Raw genomic sequence first — 23,460 nt, forward strand, 5'->3', positions numbered from 1 at the left:
TTTTTGTATGAGTTTGTTGTGATCTTTACTTTTTCCCCCTCCTATTTCACCAGGAAATCGATTGGGATCAAGAGTTGTTTTTTTTTGTGTGTGGCTTTTTTCCCCTTTTCTCCCCAACTGACCCTTTGATAAGGCCCACCTCCCTTAGTTGCTAAGTCCGTCAAGCTTTAACATTATTTTATGGTTAACAAAAGTAATTACTTACCTTGGAGCAGACAAAGCTGTGCTTGTTGATCTTTGAGGGGTTCAACTGGATTTGAGGATGTCCACATAGCTTTTTCCACAGCCTACACTTTTCAGGGTTTGATTTTGGTTTTGGAAAGGGAAAAAAAACCCGTACATCTCCTTCCAACCTCTCCAGTTAACGAGTGTCACTGTTACAAGTGCCTTAGGCACAACGTTTAACCATAACTAGCTAAAAGTCCACAAAACCAGCTCGAAAATGAAGAAAATCTTTAACTTTTGCATCGGAGTCAACGGAGCGCCGCCATGACAGTGTCAGACCTCTGTCCTATGCTGCGCTGTGACTGGCTAGTCTGCGTTTCGGGGCGTGGCTTAGTAAAGGGTCAATTGTATCCGGCCAATTACCCTATTTTCCGAGCCGTCCTGGTCGCTGCTCCACCCCCTCTGCCGATCCGGGGAGGGCCGCAGACTACCACATGCCTCCTCCGATACATGTGGAGTCACCAGCTGCTTCTTTTCACCTGACAGTGAGGAGTTTCACCAGGGGGACGTAGTGCGTGGGAGGATCACGCTATTCCCCCCAGTTCCCCCTGAACAGGTGCCCCAACCAATCAGAGGAGGCGCTAGTGCCTCCTCTGGACACATTCCCACATCCGGCTTCCTACCTGCAGACATGGCCAATTGTATCTGTAGGGACACCCGACCAAGCCGCAGGTAACAGGGATTCAAACCAGTGATCCCCATGTTGGTAGGCAACAGAATAGACTGCTATGCCACCTGGATGCCCAGATCAAGAGTTTCTTTATAAAGAGGCCAGGCAACAGAAATGTGCAGAACAATAAAATACAGTCAGAACAGTTACGGACCAGTTTAAGATGAAGCCTATCAACAGGTAAACACCAGCAGGACTTCATGAATGGTACCGATTAAAACCAGCTAGCCCACGTTTCTGCATCCAGAAACCCCGGAGCTGGGCTGATGGAAGCACATCTGTCGAAGGCATTTGGAAAACGGCAGATAAGGATAAACCTCAGTTCGTCTTCATTATTCACATTGCTGAACAAGACCAGGTCAGAATTCAGGTAGAACTACACAGGGGCATTTCCAGGACTTGAATATTTTTGGGGCTTATCCCAGACTGCTGTAGGGGGGTCCGGGGGGATTCTTTTTTGATAAACAAGCTCTATTTTGATGCTTTTTTAAAATGCACTCTGGCACCTTATTTACATTCAAAGTACATGTCTTAATCATTGCAAAATTGAAATGTGTACCTCAAAAACTGTTGTTTACTCCTACTCTGGTAGGAATTTTCATGTACCTTGAAACCTACACATTACAATGAAGTCACCACAAAAGAGTTATATTTGTATATATTTTTCAGGAAGTCTAATGCTATTTCAATATTTATATATATATATATATATATATTTTTTTTAAACTTTTTTGGCAAATTGTGTATGGCATGATAAAATAAGCTAAAATGAAAATATTTGTTATTTCAGTGTAACTTTAAAAGGTTACACCATGACTGACCTGTCTATACTGACATTTGCAGTTGACAAAATTCATTCCAACGTACAGGCAGGAGTAGCATTAGCATTTTAGCTAATCAAAGTTGCTTCGCTCTTTGACTCTGACATACAAACACACAGAGTAACACCAAATTGTTGTTACCAGTTTCCACGCCTCGTTCTGACTCAGCTGCTGCTGCTGCTGCTGCTGCTGCTGGCTCTTCGGTCTGGAGCTCGTCTTTACTGCCCTCTGCAAAACCATAAGATCAACTTAAATGAAACTCATAATTGGATTCATAATTGGATTGGATTGCATTCTAATTAAATTACATAACTGTAGTAGTATCCAAACAATACCCCCAAACATAATGGAGAAAAGTTATTTACTTTTAGTTCATTTAGATTTAAATCAACGTGATGGTTAACCTTAGTTTGTGCCTATAGTAAAATGAATGAGTTGTTACCGTTTTAGTTGGTTTAATGGAAAATTGATTGATCGACGAGAAACCCCCCCAGCTAAAGGCCAATACAAGCTCGCTGCGGGGTCAGGCGAGTACGGCCCGCTAGCTAAGCGGCACCTACAATCATGACGAAGAGGATTACTCTTCATCGCTGTATACACCGAATCTAATTCATATCAATTATAAATCAACAGGCAGTTTCACCCATTATTGAAAAGTGGCTACACAGGCTAAATCCTTACCCTTCCTTCTCTTTTGGAAAAATCCAAAGCGTTTTCCTGCACGCTCCGCCATTTCTCCTCCGCTGGCCTCTTCCTGCTTTAACTTGTGTCACGTGACTCCGCACTGCCCATCAGACCCTCCCACACGTGCGCAGCGCGCGCGCACACAGCTAGTTTTGAGAGACCTGCATTTATTTTGACAGGCTGTTACGTTACGAAGACTACCGGACATGCACACACGCTACGTTTTTTGGTCGGTTTTCACATTGGCTTACATTTAAAATAATGTCACGACCGCGAGTTAGTAGACTCGCTAGCCCTTGGCCAACGGGTCGGACCCTTTAGTCGACTGGTTAGTCGCCCGTGGTGCGGGAGACGCCGGTTCGCGTCCCGGCTGCGGCGGTTCCCGGGCTGCCCCCCTGAAGTCGCTATCCTGGTGTCAGAAGTGGGATGGTGAGACTGCTGAGGCCGTCAGAAGCGCGGGGACGCGCTTCCCAAAGGAGGGGGAGTAGTGTAACGACCACGAATAAGTAGACTCGCTAGCCCTTGGCCAACGGGTCGGACTGGTTAGTCGCCCGTGGTGCGGGAGACCCGGGTTCGCGTCCCGGCTGCGGCGGTTCCCGGGCTGCCCCCTGAATTCGCTACAATAATATTCGGGGCTAAAGTCAAACCGTTCGGGGCTTTAGCCCCGGCAAAAGGACCTGGCGCCGCCGATGGAACCGCACACAGCACCCTGACGTCAAAAAGATCCAGTAAGCAAACACCGGCCCAGTAGGGGACAAATCCCTTCCTTCAGCCAGAAACTCTCACGCTCTGCCGAATGAAGTCTTGCTGCTTTCATTCCTCAGCACACACTTCCTGTATCAGGGCCAAACGCTTGGTAACCAAACAAACTGCACATCACAGTTAAATGTGTTAAATACAAATCTGTTTTTATTAAATAAACATGCAACAACAACAAAAACTCTCTGGATGATATAAAAGATTAACCAAGGTACACGGCAAGTCCTCGGTCCACGACCGCTCTGGTTAATAAGACTTCTTAGAAAAAGTAAAAAGCTTCTCACCATCAAGAACGTTTGTATACCAAAGTTAGAAGGTTGTGGTGCAGTCCAGCCAGTATAAATAACAACAACAACCTGGAAGGACACACCAAGGCTACAACATTTAATTCTCTACGTTTGTTCAAACCAGTGAAACCAGTGTGTGCTTCACCCGGTCTTCATCAGCAGTGTCCGGGCTCCTCTTCCACATTTTAATAATAATGAGTGACAAACCTTCAAACAGGGACTTGGCCCCAAATCTCCCACAGCGTTACAGACACACAAAACATCCCAGATCATTCAAACGTAACACTGCAAAGACAACCACACATCTCCAAACACAAAACCTTCAACATTTCAGCTCAGCATGACACGAAATTCTTCAACAGTTCAGAAAAATCACCATCACACTCCACATCAACTTTGCATCTCCAAACAGTTTCAAACACACTTGGAAGGAACCTGATCATTTCTCAGCGAGCGCTCAAACCCCCGAGCGCTGCTGAAACTGTGTGTTGGGTTTCAGTGAGTTTCATATGGAGGCCTCGGGACGCGAAACATGCTCGGTTTGTACCGGATCACGTGACCCTTCAGCTCATGTGCAATGTCAAACTGAAATATTCTCATTATGACGAGGCTTTAAAGCGACAGATGTGGTGCATTCTGGGTGAATTTCTGATTGTTGACCTTCAACACTTTTAAATGTACAATCTGTAGTGATATATTCATACACAAACTTATATATACATTTACCCTCAGCTTCAAAATACAATTACAAGCAGTGATGAAGTGTCGCATACAAACAGTCTGTGAGATGCATCTGAATTAATCTTTTCCTCTTCGCTGATGATGGAGTGATATGTTTAAACAATAGTGGTGTGTAGAAGTGGGTTTGATTTAAAGTTTAACAAGGCCTACTGTCAGAATATCACAATGCAAAACCCAAAGCGGCGTTAGCAATGCAGTGTTAAATATGTCATCATTATCTGCTAAGTTTATTTTCCATTTCTGCCAGAGGTTTGTAACAGTAGAGCTGATTTATTGTAATTATTCATGTTTAACACGTACGGATTACGAAGACTAGTGAAGGAGATGAACGTTTCCAGACATCTCAGCTAACAGCCTGTTTCTACACCGAGGGCTTATCCAGCCGTCCAACAGTTTGCAAGCGGGTTGGAATAGTGTGTGTGTGTGTGTGTGTGTGTGTGTGTGTGTTATCTGCGAATCCATAGCCAGACGTTGAGCAGGCAGGCGGACAGCAGCAGGGAGAAGAGGGCCACCTCGGTGTTCTTCCGCTCTGCGTTCTGACGCTCCAGGCTCACCAGGCGACGGCTCATCTTCATCAGCTACAGAGACAGACAGACAGTCAGACGAGACTGACAGAAAGATGAACCAGCAGTTAGCCGGGGGGGGGGGGGCAGACGGACGTTCAGGTATGGCCAGAGAAACACACATACAGGTATCCAGACACAGACAGACGGGTATGCAGATGCACAGAGGGACATAAAGACAGACAGTCAGACAGACAGAAGTCGTATCTTTGTATCTTCTTTGCTTACCTGTCTCCGCAGGACAATGACCTCAACAGCAGCGCCACCTTCATCTTCTAGGCTCCAGCTCTCCATACTGCTTAATACACACACACAGAGAGGGGGAAACAGAGGGAGGCCGTGGGGAGAGAGAAACAAGGCAGAGTGGTACATTAATACACAGCTGTGAGTGTAGCTCTGAATACACGAGCACAAACTTCCAGTCACCTTTTCCTCCCTTGTTCCATCAGTACGGGAGCAGACAGCTGGACCACAGCAGCCCCTTGCTGTTGGCGCTCAGAGCAACTGTACCTTCACACCGGGGAGAGAGAGAGACCACACACTACCGGTCAGCTTTGGATGACAACGCCTGACCACGCAGGGAAGATGGGGGCTCGGGACATAGCTAGGAGCTGCCAGCAGGGGACGCCGTTAGCCAAGGCAGAAATTATGCATGAGGGGGGGAGGGGGGCATCAATAACGGTCAAGCAGGAAGATTCACAACTCCCCGTTCCCCAATAAAACGCTCAGCTTGTTAGTGCCCTGCAGCAGCAGCGAGTGTGAGATGATAAAAAGTGAACGGGAGTGGAATGAGGCCGAGCAGCTGTAAATGTGTGAAACGACCCGTCACGTCACTACTGGCCAGTCTTGGACATGGCTTGTACGGCTCCTTGCCTGTGAAACTGGTGGCACAATACCAGGCCTTTAAATTATGAAAACAGCTGACAGAAGATCAACAACTACCCTTGAAAAGACAGACTGTCATGACGTGTGGACGCGAGCGTTCTACACATTATTTTTACACACAAGAAACTTGTAACAATTTCTGGGGACTGAATAAAGCATGCTGAATAAAACACTTGATCACAGGATGAACGGAGACTAAAGCAGTTAAGAGGGAATGGTGGAGGACATTTCATGCTCCCTTAAAAACTTTCAACACGAGTCAAACTGGGTTAGGAGGGCTGACGTAGACGCTGTGGTGGTTAAGGACAGCAGCAGGACAATGTGAATGTCATCTCCTCCATCACAGACAGAAAGTGGGTTTCAATCTGACAAAGTCTGAAGTCTGGACTGATTACTAGAGATTATAGATCATCATCACCAAGTAGTCAGGCCTCATGGACTGTGATTCATTTCTATCTGATAAATCGTTATGACGCAGACATGCACTGCCACATGTGCACACACATATGCATGCACACACACATGCCCCAGTTTCCTGTCAGCTGTATGAACTCAATTTTTTATTTTTAATTCTTGACATAAAGATTATGTATTTCCATCAAGCCCTAAGCAACAGACGTGTTGGGAGCGCAACACGTAAACTTGACTTCAAGATCCCAACCCACAATCATATGTGGAGGTTCTCTACGTAATAACAATACAAATTCTTTGACTCTTTTAATCCTGAAGAAAGGTATATTTAGAGTAAGACCAACCTCTGTGTTATATCTTCATTTATCTAGCATGACCCTCATATGGGATGTTGTCAAAACATGTTGTATAAACATGTAATAATAATTATAATAATCATCATAATCACAATCATCGTCATCCTGACCTGTACTTCTGGCTGACAGTCTGCAGGAGGCGCTGTGAGGCCTGCAGACCCAGCTGTCTTGCAGTCTCCAGCATGGAGTGTGGGGAGAAGAGGCTGGGGAGGGGGGCGTGTGGGCCTGGGGGAAGGGGCACTGGCTGCTCTTGTGGCTCTCGGGCGCTACCAGCAGGTCTTACAGCAGCAGGACGGCCTGAGCCTCGACCAGAACTACTGTGGGTGGAGGCACTGGGGTGGGGTGGGGTGGGGTGATGGTATGAGGTGAGGAGGGTGAGAACAGAAATAGGTGGGGGATGAAGTGGGACAGAAGAGGAAGAAAAGGAGAATGAGCAGAGTCAACACATGGGAGCAATGGAAGTGAGAGACAGGATGAATGTAGAAGGAAAAGGTATGACGGGAGTAAAGATGGAGAGAAGGAAGAGGAGTAAAAAGAGGGATGGGAGGAGAAAGGACATAAAGGAAGATATTTCAAACTATTTATTAGGGCTGGGCAATAATACAATCATATTGTTTATCATCTTTCAATGGTATTGGGATGAAATCTGTATATTGTCATCTCATATAAAACAAATTTGTTGTCTAAATTAATGACAGCAAGGATCTATGACCTAACATCTCTCACAAAATGAGGTCTGAAATATTTGAGGGAGTATTATTTGAAAACTTCTTTTGATTTGATATATTACACTTTACCAAACAGTTCAATTCAATGTGATGAATCTCAACTAGATTCTTAAATATTTCATTTTTGTGTATGTGAGCAGATATCGTGACACACATTGATGTTGTGTAAAATTCCCTATAAATATTGTGATAATACTTGCCATATCACCCAGCACTACTATATATAGGAATACTATATATATATATATATATATATATATATATATATATATATATATATATATATGGCCATTAGTTTTTTTCTTTTTCTTTAACCCAGGCAAAGCTGACCGGTCACTACTTTCACTACTCTACCTGACAGATTGACCTCTGGAATAGAAACCTGGAAACCCAGAGAGAAGCGGCTGGCAGGCAGAGGAGAAGAGCATAGCGGCCATAGACAAAGATATGCTAGCATTTGTTTAGTTGGTCATTTACCTTCCCAGTGGAAAGCTAACATCACCTGTCAATGCTAATCTAAAGTTTGCTGTAGTGAGGTGCAGCAGAAGCACTGTTCGTCCACACTCAGGGACAATTTACCCTCCAGGATAAACGCTAATGGAGGGCAGATTTGGAGAGATGCGGTGCATGGCTTTAAATAGACAGACTCACATGACTGTGGCTGCACCCAAGTGGAGTGTACGGATAACACTGACCTACATGTGGTAGAGAAACTAGAGCACTGCTCCATCTCCACCTGCAGGTAACATAGAGCTACACACGGAAACAGAGGATTCCAGCAACATCACACTTCTCCCACCGTGACCCTGACAAGCTCGAGGCTAAAGGGCAGCGCTAGTCTGGTCCTGAAAGCAGGGGATCACTAGTCCTTAAAACAGTGACAGAGAGGAGGCGTTCTCCTCTGGTTCTGCTGCAGTTTTCATGACTTTCATTGCATGACTGCTAAAGAGTGATATAAATTTCATGTCTGAGCAAGGGACTCCGGATCCAGCCTGTTTTAATCCAGTGTAAATATGCATAGGGGTGTAAAAGTCATTGTCGTTAACCATCTTCAATATTGACTCTCTGCTTTTCAAGATTGCTCTGTTGTGCATGAATAGACTGTCTGAAGTGGATTTCGATCGATTTGTAGGAAACATTAAGAAATTGCTAACAATACGTAGCTTAGCATAAACTGTATTTACCCCTGATGTCTACTGGTGGTGGATGCATGACATGACAAGTGAGCCCTCGCATAGCCCAGTGACACAACATCCATAGGTGAAAAATAAATGGATCCGTATGTAGTCTAAGAGCTCCAAGTTGACGACACAGTGTAGAGGTCTACTTACCAGGGAGCTCAGAGGGGAGAGTGGCTCTACTACTGCCACAGTGAGGTGTTTCATGCCCACTGAGGCAAACTCATACTAGAAATCTACTCAGCTACGGTACTGGAAAACCTTCAGAGTTGTTCTGTTTGTGACACTTACAGGCTGGATGGGTGGCCAGACAGCACCAGGCCCTGTCTCAGGTGGGTAGGTGTGCTGGGCGGGGTCTTGCCAAAGCCTTGGTCACTGTAGGACCGCCGCATGGGACTCTGTCACAAAGAAAGAGAGCACCAATCACAATGAAGTAAAATAAACTTCATTAAAATCGGCATATTCTTGTGTTTTGTTCTAAAATAACACATCCACCAAGTCGTACCTCTTCTTAACAAAATTACTGCATGAAACAAGATTTTTTTTTTCAATAAATAAGAAAATTTTGCCTTTTTTTTTTCAAAAATGTTTGATTTTGCTCTGACGGCTTATTCTCGGGGTTTGAAAAGCTTTGCATGAAGAGCAGATACAACACTTTATCTGTATCTGAACCATCTTGAATATCCAATATGCAGTGCCTTGCAAAAGTATTCAACCCCCTTGACAGTCATCACTTATTTCTGGATGATAAAAGATACTCGCACATCTGTTCCTGAACAATATTATTTTTGTGAACTCATAACAGCATGTTCCCAAAGCCAAAATAAGTTATGTTTCACTGACTTTTTATTAATAAATTAAAAACTAAAATATAGTGCTTGCATAAGCGCCAAATTTACACAAATGGCAAATTATTCCTGAAACAAACTCAGGTAAACATAACTGGACATAATTAGTATGCACCTGTAAGATAGTAAAGTAACGGTCTCATTTATGGGTATAAAAAGCACTCTGTGTGAAGTTCATTAGCCGGGCGTGAACTCCATCAGAAAATGAAGACAAAGGAGCGTAATACTCAAGTAAGAGACAAAGTGATTAAAATGCAGAAGGCAGGAAAAGGATACAAAACAATATCCAAGTGTCTGGATGTCCCACAGAACACTGTTGGATCCATTGTCAAAAAGTGGAAGCTTTGTAGGACAGGCTGTCCCTCAAAGCTAAGTGTCCGAGCAGGATGTGGGCTGGTGAGGAAAGCCACAGATGATCCTGCAATCACTCTGAAGGAGCTCCAGAGGTCAGTGACTGAAACTGGAGTAAATGTGCATGAATCAACCATATCACCGGCTCTCCATAAATCTGGCCTGTATGGGAGGGTGGCAAGAAAGAAGCTGTTGCTCAAAACTATGCATATAAAAGCACGCCTGGAGTTTACTACCAAGCATGAGAGAGACCCAGTTAGGATGTAGTAAAAGGTTTTGCGATCAGATGAGATGAAAGTTGAGCTTTTTGGCCAAAACTCAAAGCGTTATGTGTGGTGCAAACCTAACAATGCTCATGCCCTAAAAAACACCCTCCCTACAGTGAAACATAATGCTATGGGGTTGCTTTTCATCTGCAGGCACTGGCAGCCTTGTTCAAATTGAGGGAAGAATGGATGGAGCTAAATACAGGGAAATATTGGAAGAAAACCTGTTGCAGTCTGCTGAAAAACTGAAGCTTGGGAGAAGGTTCACCCCACAGCAGGACAGTGATCCTAAGCACAAGGCTAAAGCAACAATGACACGGCTCAGCGACAAAAAGGTGAACATTTTGGAGTGGCCAAGTCAAAGTCCAGACCTCAACCCCAATGAAAATCTGTGGCACAGACTGGAAATCGCAGTCCAGAGGCGCCATCCCACCAACCTGCAAGACCTGTAAAATTCTGCCAAGAAGAGTGGGCAAAAATTACTCCAGAGGAATGTGCAAAGCTTGTACATACTTACCCCAAGAGAATCGTGGCTGTTATTGCAGCAAAAGGGTACGCTACAAAATACTGATATGCGGAGGTTGAATACTTATGCAAACACTATATTTTGGTTTTTAATTTATCTTAAAAAAGTCAGCGACACATAACTTATTTTGGCTTTGGGAATATAATGTTAGAACTTATCAGTTCACAAAAATAATATTGTTCAGGAACAGATGGGTGAGTATCTTTTATAATCCTGAAATTAGTGATGACTGTCAAGGGTGAGTACTTTTGAGTACTCACCCTTGTGACTCATGAGTACTTTTGCAAGGCACTGTAATACATTTCCTGAAACCCTCCACTGGTGATTGAGAGGATGGGAGTGTAATAGATGTTGACAATGAAGTAATAGATGTAGAAATAAATCGCTTAACAGATACATTTTGGTGTTGATGAAATAAATACCCCTTTCACACTGGCCAAAAACCCCGCTAACATCTGCCTGTAACATTGACCACCAAAGGCGGACGTTAGCGGGTTTTTTGGCTAGTGTGAAAGGGGTAAAATAGATGAAACAGAAAAGTGGACGTTGGGACAGCACAACAAGCTGAAGCATCCCTCCCAAACATCAACCAAATGTCCTTCCAAAGAGAATAGTTCTGGTAGGTTACCTGCAGAGGTTCCCTGTAAAAGGACTCTCCATCTCTCGCAGCTGACGGGCTCTCCCAGCAAGGCTCAAGGCCCAGGGCGGGGAAGAAGGCTGGTTTGCTGGGGGTGAACAGTGGTCTTGGGTTCATATCCGAAGTATCTATGGCAAAACACTATAAGATATTAGTTAACTTTGGATTTGTTTAAGGATGCACAAAAGATTTTGCATTGCCGATGCTGCTTCAAAAAATTTGAGTATGTCCCAGTCCAGCATAAGAAATACATATCTTTTTTTACCACTTTACCAGTTTCACAGAGTTAAGTATTACTCAGTCTCAATAATTCCTTTTGCATAAAGGAGTTTTCATAGTCGGCAAAAAAGTATGCATACAGACAACCACAGGGCTCTGTGCAGACATAAAATTATCCCAAAGCAGACCATGCAGCATTTATTTATGTGTCAAGCACACCGTAAGCTTGCTAGTTTTACACCAATCACTTTTCATGTCAGACGGCAGGAGAAATGAAGACAAACGCTTGAGAGGCTTGTGAATGAGGTTCGACAATGTATTCATCTTTATGACTCATCTCAAAAAGACTACAAAGACATCATGTACCACCGCCTCAGTGTCCTTTCTGCAATTTCCTGGAGCCAAATGTACTCCTGCCCTTCATTTATTAATTCTAGGTCCATAAGACACCATTTTGGATTTTTTACAAAATATTATGGGAAATGTGGTCTATGAAATGAGGTTGGTACACTTTCAGTATGGTTCAAGTATGCTTGACTGTGAAAGGTGAAGTCTGCGTTCAGTCCAGTAGAGTGTCTGATTGCTTTTATCAACAATAAGCAACCTAAGAAGAAGAGAGTCAACAATTTACACAAGTAAGCAACTGGTTGACTTGTTCAGGTTTATTTGATATATTGTGTTAATAATCTTCCCATCTGACTGGTAAGTAGCAGGGTCAGTCAATATCCTTCAAGCTTCCTGGGCCTACCTGCATATGTCAGCCTCTCTGGGATGTGCATGCTGTAGGCTGGGGGAGTTTCCTCTCCCCCCTCCCTGCCCCGACGCTGACCCACTCCCACGCTCAAACGCTCTGGAACACGCATGTTCTGGTTGATGGCCTCAGTGAATTCCGAATCACGGCCCGGGACCCTGGATCTCTCTTCTGGGTACGGAGTGTAGGACATCATCCCGTGGGAGTGTCCTGCACAATACAGTTGCATGAGCAATGTTTAAGCTTAGTAAGTGACTAATGTTCTGTAACTGCTTCCCATGAAAACAACCAATGGAACTAATTCAACATAATCACCATGTCAGTGATCCTCCACCAGCCCCCAAAAAGTAGCAACTACAATGGCTGTTATAGTATTTATATGAACATTAAAATACATTTTGGATCTCGAGCCCAGGGGCGAGCCTATTTCTCAGAACCAAATACCCATCTCATTTATAGTGTTCATAAATGGGAAACACTGATGTACTTTTTCTCAAACTTGTACCCCACTTGATTTAGATTTAAAGAAAATCTAGCCCATCCATCTTTAATTCCAAAACCCCCTGAATTTGTTTTCATGATTTGAGGCTGACTGTGGATCAGTGGGTTATTAATGCACTGCACTGGTACCGGCCACACACATGCACGCACAGCTTCTTTTTTTTTTCTATTACATGATTAAGTGCTGATCTTCAACACTACCTCTGCCAATAAACCAGTTTCTGACCATGACAAACTCGTCTGAAAAACACTTGGATAAAGTTTTAGATACATTTACATCCAAGGAAAGAACTGTTCAAACTTTTCAGTCTTGCAACTGAGGAGCTGCAGAGTAAAGCCCACTTCCCACAGTTGAGCAAACGTGGTTTTAGAGGACAAATAACTATGAATCTTACAGAATCAACCACCTGGTGGGTGCTTGTCAGGTAGGCCAGATTAACAAACAGTGGTTGGCTTGGAATCCAGACTTAATCCAGGTAATTAATTAGCAGGTAATACCTTAATTTCAGGTAGTCGCCGACGTCGGGCTGTTCAATATGGATACTATACGATTTATAGTCATTTTAAACCATCAGACAATAACATATATATATATATATATATATATATATATATATATATAAACCTGACTTGATTTATATTCATGTAGCCACCCTCTTTGGGACAACCACTTATTGGGTGAAGCCATTACTTGAGCAGATGATCTCTGACACTACTTAACATTACTAATAGGACACTGTCTAATTCGAACGTTGCTAACAGGACACAGTTTAGCTAGCACAACTATTATATGCAAGGTACCGTTTGATACGCATACACAGGCACTGTTTTATTACTAATAGGGGACATTTAATACAAACATCACTGAAAGGTGATTATTTGACGTGAAAATGACGACAAGAGAACGAAGACTAAGAAAACAGCAACAGGTGGTTTAAGTTTTATAAACCAACCCGAACGACCGAGTTCTCGCGTTATTTGGCCTCTGTTTATATCGTTAACTGCCCTACAAGTTACATTTGTTATTAATAACAAAGCAAAACGCGATAAAAAAAACACACAGACAGGGAGGAAAAACATGTCCTACACATCTCCCCATTTCCTTTAACATGCATAAAGTGGGACTAAGCTGACAAAAGGTGTTGAAAGACAAACCGTTTGAAGGACAGCCACTCTCTAACTCGGCCGGAAGTACCCCGCGCACACACGCCGACTCCGCGTGCGGGCGTGCTGACGTCGACGCGACCGCGCACGCAGAAAGAAGCGGCGGTCTCGCGTGGGCCGAGCAGCAGGTTCATTAGTTTCGATTGCGATTACGTAATTATTTCTAATGTTGTAACATCTGCAGAGAAAGAGCTGGAATCCGTTTTGCTTTACGTCACTACGCGATTTGTATCTGATTGTAATATTGAGTGGAATATATTTTATTTTAGAAAAGTCCCGGACTGGGTTTAATCATAGGGTCACCATGACCCATGTCTGTCTCTGACAAGAACTGGAATTTAGCTCACAGCATTTCCTGGTTTATTTTCTGATTACGTGAGGCAGATTTAATATTGAATATTGAATAATAAATCATATCTAATAATATTGAAATGTAAATGATCAAAATAAAAACATCCAAAAGCAAGCACAGCTATCAAAACGTGTTAATGTTACAGGTCCCAGGGGGCATTAAAGGGACATTTCACACTAAGCCCCAAAAATGAGTACTATATGTTATTGAAATTTCAGCCCACCCCTGCACTTCTGTTGATTGCTCTTTGTGGTTCTTGTTGTTGAGAATTGTTGAACGTGGATTTGTACGCTTCTTCATTAAACGTGCAATAAACAAAACCAACAGTGCAAACCAGATATTTTACCAGGCTGAGGCTACAGTGTGTGCAAGTGCAAATGGTTAAAGGTGATTGTAATTTCAAGCAAATAAATGTCCCTTCAATCCAAGTTTAAAACTCATATTTTTGCCTTAACCTACAATTAGTAGCCTTTAATTTGAGTACTTCTCAACCTGCACTGCATGATGGGTCGGTTTCTGTCTCACTGAATTTACCAACCACTGTTCTTCCGACGAGATTATAGAGTGTAGATTATTGCAACTCTTCTCTTCTGTCTCACATGTCTTTCTGTCTCTGAATAATATCGCTTTTTGTCTTCTCCTGTGTATGTGAATGGTGTGGTGTGAGTCTCCCCCATGTGCATGTGTAGTCTGTCCTCCTGTCAGGTCTACATGGTGATGATGGTCGCGTGGCTCGGGTCCTGGGCTCTTCCGGTGGCATCGGGACACTGCTTGGCATCCTCCTCGTCATATTCTTCATATATCTTATAATTCCATTATAATTCTGTTATCCTCTTGCAGTGCTGTATTGTGTAAATTGTGTAAACACAACATCCATTACATGTTGTCCATCTTGGGAGAGAGAGCCCTCTCCCGTTGCTCCCCCTGAGGTTTCTTATTTCTCTCCCCTGTTAATGTTTTTTTTAGGGAGTTGTTCCTTATCTGATGTGAGGGTCTAAGGACCGGATGTTGTGTTGCTGTAAAGCCCCTTGAGGCAAATTTGTAATTTGTGATACTGGGCTGTACAAATAAAGTTGACTTGACTTCTTTTTCATATTTTCTGTTGCTGCTAGTGTGCTCATTATAGGCCTAATGGTCAGGTAGGACTTTCTGGCAGCAGGGTTGAAGGAAGGGAAGTTGTTGAGTCCAATAAGCAGATCTGACAGAACCAGCTGGTAGAAGCCCTTTACCAACAGATAGTACTACATCAACAAGTATTCAACCAGCTGTTTTAGTTTGTTTCTGACACAACAGCACTGCTGACCAGGGGCGGAGCCAAGGGATGGAGCCAATGGGTGGCCACGCCCACCACAGACTAAAGTATGGCCACCCCTTGGCTCCGCCCCTCTGGCCTCCCCACAGACTATCTCTGTATGTCTATGCTATCTGCTTAGATACTTACCGTAACATGTTCAACGCTTATCGTTTTATACTGTTTATAATTCTGGTGCCGGGTCTGTATTGCGCTCGCAGAGTCACAAGATTCTCACTAAACTTCATGAAAATCGATGCCCTTGCCATGGAGGGTTTTTTGGGGGGGTGTTTAACTGGTTGGGCCTACACATCTCTTATTTTGCTGTTCACTTCTCAAATTGACCAAAAGCTCAGTTTTAGTTTCACCTGTTGTGATTTTGACTGTGAATCAAAATATCATTTCCTCCATTATGAGCGCAGAACGCAGAAATGCCCCCACTAAATTAAAATTTCATCACAAAAAGAACAAATACAAAAATATGCATTAATTACAATTTATTGTGTTCACAAAGTCAATTATCAGTGCTTTACAAACAAGAGAAAGAGAGAAAATTGGCACTTAGTACATAGTACAGTAGGCTATGAGTGCTGTGACAGTTACAGTGGTTCAATATTAAGAGTATCAGAGAGAAACTAAAGACGCTTATTCGAAATCAATCTGTCGGAGTACAGAGTACCAACATCACCCATCTGTGTTAACAACACCAAAGATGGACAGTAAAAAAAAAAACACTAATAGCTCTCTTTACAAGAACACACACACACACACGCGCACACACACACACGCACGCTCACACTCAAGATAATGGCAACAAATGTAAAAAGACTGGTGATCGTATAGAAAGTCAGCTTTGGTCTACATGAAGCAGATGGAGTCACTGATGGCCCATAATGCATTTCACACTCACTTTCACACTTATTATGGAAAAGGTGCGAGTCAAGACTGCAACCTGGTAAACATGGCACAACTTCTCTTCTTGGAATGCTGAATATGGAATACCACAAATAATTTAAGAATATGGGAAATGCATTATGGTAACGGTGGCCTTCCGTGGGAAGTTTGGAGACTGAGATAGCTATAGCTGAGTGAGGGACACTGAAGAGAAGAGAGTAAATATGCTATCGCTGCACTGTTAGCATGATGCTAACTACGCCCCAAACATCCCATGACAGGCCTTCGCTGTTTGCAGGAGGCCCATTCCCACCACAAATAATAGCCGGCGCTCTAAACCGCCAGTTGTAGGAGATGGCGTTAGCAAGCAGCATGGTGATTAATGAATAAAACACAGAAGTAAAGCTGCACGTTTTGTAGTTTTGGCATCACAGCAAGAAGTACTCTGCACACAGAGAGGAAACTTTAAATGTTCACGTGAATTACAATAAAAAGTGGGTTTTTAGAGTTTCTGCTCTCCTCCCTATAGCACGGTTATGAGGCAGTGCTGTAGTTATTCTACATGAAAAAATTATACAAGACCTGTATATATATATATATATATATATAAATACAGAGCCAGAGTGTAGAGGCAACACCGCTCGTCCTGATACTTTAGGGTTCAGTCCTTGTTTGACCTGTTTTGTTTCCCATTTGTATTAATAAGAAACACACGAAACCCCGACTTGCCTCTGGTGGGGGCCACTGAGTCTGAGTCGACCCCTGCACTTTGACCCCTCTGACGAAATACACAAATGCATAAACGTTTGGGTCTCTATGGGGTTCGTCGACACATTTCCTGTCAGAGCTGCATTAGACATGGCAGGATACCGCTGTGTGAGAGTATGTGTGTATGAGTCGTCCTCAACGCACTTAACAGATTATACCTAGCAAACCGTTTGGCAAAGGCTGTCCACACTATTTATACAGCATCCTCTGCCTTTTCCTAAAGCCACACACGTTCACAAACGTGCTCTATACTGACAATACCATTCACCGCGTTGAGCCATTCACGGAGACAACAGACTTCCATGCACAAATAAAAACCGTTGTAGAACATCAACTATACTGTGCCCTTTATTTGCATGTATACATGTGTAATATATACAGTATATGTACATGACATATGAATACTGTATAAAGGTGTGGCATAGAGACGACCCGGTGTAGTTTTGAGTTGCGCTCTCTCGTGGCCGGGTAACATACTGGAGTCGTACTGGAGTATAAGTCGCACCTAGCAAAAAAAACGCATTGTTGCGAGGGGAAAAACACATACTATAAGTCGCTTCAGTGTATAAGTCGCATTCTAAAAAAAAAGTCTGTAGATAAATATTTAAATATTTTGTACTCTTGCTCCTTTTTTTTAACTTATTTTTAGTTTTGGTCTTCGTGTGTATATCTTATACTGCGTTTGCTGTGTTTGTCTGTGTCTGTCTTGCACTGTTTGATGAAGCCACAGCCCTCATTTCATTTTTAACATGTGCCTGCACACTGTTTTTAGTGACTATAAACTGAATTGAAGTCCATCCATCCATTATCCAAACCGCTTATCCTGCTCTTAGGGTCGTGGGGGGTGCTGGAGCCTATCCCAGCAGTCATTGGGCGGCAGGCAGGGAGACACCCTGGACAGGCCGCCAGGCCATCACAGGGCCGAGAGACACACAAACCCACACCCACACAGGGACAATATAGTACAACCGATTCACCTGACCTACATGTCTTTGGACTGTGGGAGGACCCGGAGAACATGCAAACTCCACACAGAGGACGACCTGTGACGAACCCCAAGGTTGGACTACCCAGGGGCTCGAACCCAGGACCTTCTGGCTGTGAGGCGACTGCGCTAAGCACTGCGCCACCGTGCCGCCTTACCGCGGTACAGTATTTTCAATTGAGTCACTAGATTCAACAGTGCCATCTAGTGGCCTTAGTTGAAATGCGGCGTATTCGTCTGACAAAATTACGATTTTATAAGTCACTTTGGAATGTAAGTCGCAGGACCAGCCAGACGAGTAAAAAAACAAACAGCGCCTTATAGTCTGGGAAATACAGCAAATGCTCTTTTACCATCATACGGCTCGTACTGTAAATACGCTGGTGGACACTGACACGCCCAAGTGAGCGAGCGCGAGCGCTGACAGACAGCGGTGGCAGCTGTGGCAGAACGAGATTTGTTGGCGGCAGTCACGCGACAGGTTAACATTCAGCAGCGCAGCCTCCACCTGCTAAGGAATCCACCACGCACCGCCCCTCAAAACCCCCTTAATGTCAAGCGCACAACAAGGCAGTTAGGGGGCTTTAATATTGTAACCGGTTATTTTCTTGCCCGGTGCGGGATTCGAGACGAGGTGTACTGCACCACAAGGCGACATCACTAACCGCTCGGCTAAAGGCTCAGACCCGTTAGCTAGGGGCTAACCTGTCTTATTAGTAGTTTACAATATGATGAACAACTATCTCTGATTTATGACCTAGGGTTTGCCTGACAGGATGTGAAATGGTGGATATGAAATCTGTCACGGATTCATTAGGAAGACTTAACATTATGATGACGGCTGTTTTCGGAAATTTCAGCCCGCACGTCACACGCTTGCTCGCGCGCGCACGCACACACACACGCGTGACAATGCTTTAAACAGGATATCCGCTGGAAGAAAATGTAACTGTTTTTTGCTCGCTAAAACACCCTTCCTGATGAACCGGCGTCCATCTCTGTCTCTTTCTGTTCGCCGCGGAATCCACTTGTACACATTTTGCAGCTAAAATGTTCACGCGTTCCTCCGTGGGTCTTAAAGGACACTATTGAAAAGGAGTAAAAAAAAAAAACAGGACGCGGAAGCGGGGCAGGCTAAGCTAACTGCTAGCCCACGCAGACCGGCAGTTCCGCCGGTCATCCTGGCTGGCGTTCTGGCTGGACTGTGTTGTTAACTGTTTGTGTTTGCTTTTGTTTGTTTGCTTTGTTCTCTGTTTTTGTATGCTTTTGGTGGGGGGGGATGGGGGGGTGGAATTTCGTTTCCTTTGTGTACGCAAGTACGTGAAAGAAATGAGCATAAATTGTTCCTGATTGTCGCATGTAGTATCTGTTGGTGCAACTTTCTCAGGCTTCCCTGCGTGCTAGAAATAATGTGATAATGTGATAAAGTAAGAACATGTTTGTGCGGATTCTGAGGGCCCGTGGGTCGACCTCATGATCAGTGTGAGGTTCTGCTGGCTGCGGCTCAGGCCCAGTCCTTCCAGTGTGTCACAAGGCTTCTGTAAAAACACACAATACTCCTGTGTTTTCCTGCAGGCTGTGGTCTGGTTTCTGTGTCCTGGGTTTAAAATTCAGGGGTGTGATTGTCCTACTAAAGCGGACGGTTATTTTTTATTTTTTGTTTAGCAAAATGTAGACCATTTTATTCCAAGCACAGGACACCTCATGCCGGCCTTTGAGCTGAACACTTTATGGGAGGGAAGCGCGATATCGAAATTTTCGCCGATATCACACGACTGATCATTTCCATGATCGTTTTAGCCGAGGCCAATAACGATGGTAATATTTTTCATTTTATTGCAATTCCACGTGTCTTGGTTTCCATCAGCTGAGTTTACCTGTTGTAATACTAGTATATTTACTTCATTTATCCATCCATCCATCCATTATCCAAACCCCTTATCCTTACTCAGGGCCGTGAGGATGCTGGAGCCTATCCCAGCAGTCATTGGGCAGCAGGCAGGGAGACACCCTGGACAGGCCGCCAGGCCATCACAGGGCCCACATACACACACACACACATTTACACCTAGGGACAATTTAGTACGGCTGATCCACCTGACCTACATGTCTTTGGACTGTGGGAGGAAACCGGAGCCCTGGAGGAAACCCACGCAGACTCGGGGAGAACATGCAAACACCACACAGAGGACGACCCGGGACGACCCCCAAGGTTGGACTACCCCGGGACTCGAACCCAGGACCTTCTTGCTGTGAGGTGACCGCGCCACCGTGCCGCCCCTAGTTTATTTATTTACTTTTATTGTGAACTGTTGCTGCTTGTCTATTCTCCCCATTCTGCAGCTGTTACACGCCTGTCCATGGTGGAAGAGGAATCCCTCCCTCCTCTGACGCTTTTCCTGGACTTTCTACCCCCCCCGTGGAGTTTTTCCTCATTTGAATCGGCGGTCTAAAGGATAGTGGGTCGTTGTCCTTGCTTTTTTATTCTGTTTACTTGTATGGGAGAAGGCAAAGCGCCCCCCCCCCCCGGGACTCAGCTGTGATTTAGGTCGACACACAAACAAATGTGACTTGTAGAAAAGCCGGCCTTCCCTGCATCTGACTCGCGTTAGTCCTGCTCACACCGGGGCCTGTCCTCCCAGCATGCATCTGCAGTCTGGGACTGGGTTTAAACTGGCTGAATAAGGCCTAGATAAACCCGAGAGGACCCGACTGCTGCCATACAGAGGTGGACGGGGTGTATTCAACTCACACTCATGTGAGGGGAATAAACAGACTGTCTGAGTATAAACGGCTCAACAGAAGAAGAAGCTGAGCAACCATTTTGAAAATCTAATTTGTTCATGTACACGAGAGGGGGGGGGTTAAGTTATCTGCAGCGGGAATGATTAAATATTTAACACATGAGGCTCTGCTATGTGGACGTCCCATTTAAATGACCAATGACCGGCCAGTCTTTAAGTCTTTTTGCAGAAGTGGTATTTTCTCCACGGTGAACATCTGAGAAAGAGAAGCCACTGTACAACCAACGCCTGTGTCAAACAGCTGCAGGCTGGTTTTTCGTTTTTTGAGCAAACAGGCAACAAATTTCATGAATTCAAGACCCTTAAAAGTGCACGTCTATGAAAATGGGTTTGGGCCACGTGGTTAATACAAGAAGACTGCACGCGCCACTCTGCAAAACACGAGGCAAGAACGGAGAGATCTGCAGCAGAGGCATGGTAACACGGAGAGGGGCTTGAACCCGTCACCTTGGCAGTGTTGGTGCATCATCCTGCCATGTGGTCTACAGACCAGCACGTGCGGTCTTCAGGTTGGTCACCTGCAGTCGTGACATACACTCCCTCGACACGTCCTGCACATGCAACACGCAGAATATCACGTGTCTGCTTTAAATCAGCCTCACCTCCATGTAACGATACTGACACCACAACCGCTGCTAAGAACCACAAACAACTTCCAACAGCGGAGTAAAATAACCCCACAATTCAGCTTTAACACTCAGATTCTGACCCCTACCGGAGTGTAGGGCGTGCGCATGTGTGTGTACGCGCGCGTGCGCGTGTAAGAGACAGAGAGATTTGTGTTTGTGCAAGTATATATACAAAGGTGTGCTATAAAGACGCCGCTAGCATCTTTATAAAACGCAACAATTTAACCATTTCAGAGCGTTTATAAATAAGCATAACAAGCTAAAAGATAAAGAAAAAAAAGAAAATCAAATGCATCTGATTTGGCCCCTCCCCTCCCTTTTTTCTCCCCAATTGTGATTGGCCAATTACCCCACTCTTCCGAGTCGTCCCGGTCGCTGCTCCACCCCCTCTGCCGACCCGGGGAGGGCTGCACACTGCCTCCTCCCATACATGTGCAGTCGCCAGCCGCTTCTTTTCACCTGACAGTGAGGAGTTTCACCAGGGGGACGTAGCACGTGGGAAGATCACGCTATTGCCCCCCAGTCAACCCCCCCGAACGACCACAGGAGGCGCTAGTGCAGCGACCAGGACACATACCCACATCCGGCTTCCCACCCGCAGACACGGCCAACTGTGTCTGGAGGGCCGCCCGACCAAGCCGGAGGTAACACGGGGATTCGAACCGGCGACCCCCGTGTTGGCGGGCAACGGAACAGACCGCCGCGCCACCCGGACGCTCGCCGTTTTTTCTGTCGTCTCAACTCGAGAAATGAATGACGTTTTGCATAGCAAGGCGCAGGAGCGGGTGGGCCACGGAGTGCGTTAGTCCGAGAGCCAGCCTCCACATGTCGTGGAGCTTCATTGTTTACACACGGGGGAGCAAAGAGGAGGGCCAAGATTCACTTCCCCAAGATCCACTTCCCCTCACCATCATGCAAACACACGAGATGACCGGGAAGCTGTTGGTGGGTCAGGTGTGTGGGACTGTAAGTGTGTATGTTGAGATGTGGTGACCTGGGCAGGGAGAAAAACCCTGACCCCCCCTCCCCAAACAACAACAACAACATCAACAACAACAACAACGTCCCACTGCGTGTTTGAAGTGATCGAGAGGATGTCGTGGTGTTTCTGAAGTGCCTGTGTAAACGTCTAAAAAGGGATTAGACTCCTCACAGTAACGTCTCCTCGTCTCCTCCCAAATAAACGCCCAGCAAATAAATAAATAAAGCCCCGCCCATCGCCGCACGCCCCGCGTTGTGCAGCGGCGCGCGGCGCTTCGTGTTCAGTGTAGAAGCTGCGACTCCGACCAGACAGCGGCGCTATAAACGGTGCGGGCCACCTCACCAAGACCCGGATTCACACCGGAACCGCCTCTCAACAGGTTCATGCTGCACTGGTTAGAAAACAGGTGGAATGAAAACAGAACGAGCTATATATAGATATATATATCTATATATATCTATATATATATATACTGAGTTGCATTGTCAGGAATGAAGCGTATGAACAGAACCGTCCTCAGTGCGATGGACTCCCACTGTTGGTTCCGACAAGTTCTGCCTTCAAATGTCAAAGCAGCAGCACTTCCAGTTCGGGATATAGCGAATAACTTCCCAATACATGAACTTTCCCATTAGGGATTCAGAACAAGAGTTGGACAGCTCTGATTTGATTCTATTTCTTTCTTTTGGACCCCCTCCCCCCCAATTGTATCACCCCACCCTTCCCTTCCGAGCCGTCCCGGTTCCTGCTCCACCCCCTCTGCCGATCCGGGGAGGGCTGCAGACTACCACGTGCCTCCTCCGATACATGCGGAGTCGCCAGCCGCTTCTTTTCACCTGACAGTGAGGAGTTTCGCCAGGGGGACGTAGCGCGTGGGAGGATCACGCTTTCCCCTCCCAGTTCCCCCTCCTCCCCCAACAGGCGCCCCGACCGACCAGAGGAGGCGCTAGTGCAGCGACCAGGACACATACCCACATCCGGCTTCCCACCGGCAGACACGGCCAGTTGTCTCTGTAGGGACGCCCGACCAAGCCGGATGTAACACGGGGATTCGAACCACCGATCCCCGTGTTGGTAGGCAACGGAATAGACGGCTACGCCACCCTGTATTTCTTCTTAAACCCGTTTACACCCCTGTAAGCTCATCAATAGTTGAACCTCTATCAGTAACTTCCCTTATTCCA

General features: G+C 45.2%; 1 protein-coding gene across 4 annotated transcripts; it reads right to left on the reverse strand.

Moving 5' to 3' along the window:
- Positions 1-3,293: 3,293 nt before the first annotated feature.
- Positions 3,294-13,618, reverse strand: LOC130117010 (uncharacterized). 4 transcript variants are annotated; one of them, XM_056285142.1, is made up of 8 exons: positions 13,563-13,618; positions 11,904-12,116; positions 10,928-11,064; positions 8,600-8,706; positions 6,513-6,734; positions 5,177-5,260; positions 4,979-5,045; positions 3,294-4,765 (listed from the first exon to the last, which is right to left on the reverse strand). In XM_056285142.1, the coding sequence occupies exons 2-8, from the start codon at positions 12,100-12,102 to the stop codon at positions 4,634-4,636; spliced, it is 948 nt and encodes a 315-aa protein (XP_056141117.1). In that variant the 5' UTR covers positions 12,103-12,116; positions 13,563-13,618; the 3' UTR covers positions 3,294-4,633. The 4 variants fall into 4 exon arrangements, with proteins under 4 accessions (XP_056141117.1, XP_056141116.1, XP_056141118.1 ...); XM_056285141.1 differs by having other exon boundaries at positions 4,979-5,048; XM_056285143.1 differs by lacking the exon at positions 6,513-6,734 and having other exon boundaries at positions 4,979-5,048.
- Between the last annotated feature and the right edge of the window lie 9,842 nt (positions 13,619-23,460).

Source organism: Lampris incognitus, chromosome 8 (assembly GCF_029633865.1).
Source record: "Lampris incognitus isolate fLamInc1 chromosome 8, fLamInc1.hap2, whole genome shotgun sequence".
NCBI lineage: Eukaryota > Metazoa > Chordata > Actinopteri > Lampriformes > Lampridae > Lampris > Lampris incognitus.

Excerpts from the sequence above, each read along its gene's own strand:
- LOC130117010 (XM_056285141.1), bottom strand. The coding sequence starts at position 12,102 with ATGATGTCCTACACTCCGTACCCAGAAGAGAGATCCAGGGTCCCGGGC. Across the intron at positions 11,065-11,903 it reads AGAGAGGCTGACATATGCAG|ATACTTCGGATATGAACCCA; the intron begins GTAGGCCCAGGA and ends GTTTTGCCATAG. Across the intron at positions 5,261-6,512 it reads ACTGTCAGCCAGAAGTACAG|GTACAGTTGCTCTGAGCGCC; the intron begins GTCAGGATGACG and ends CCCGGTGTGAAG.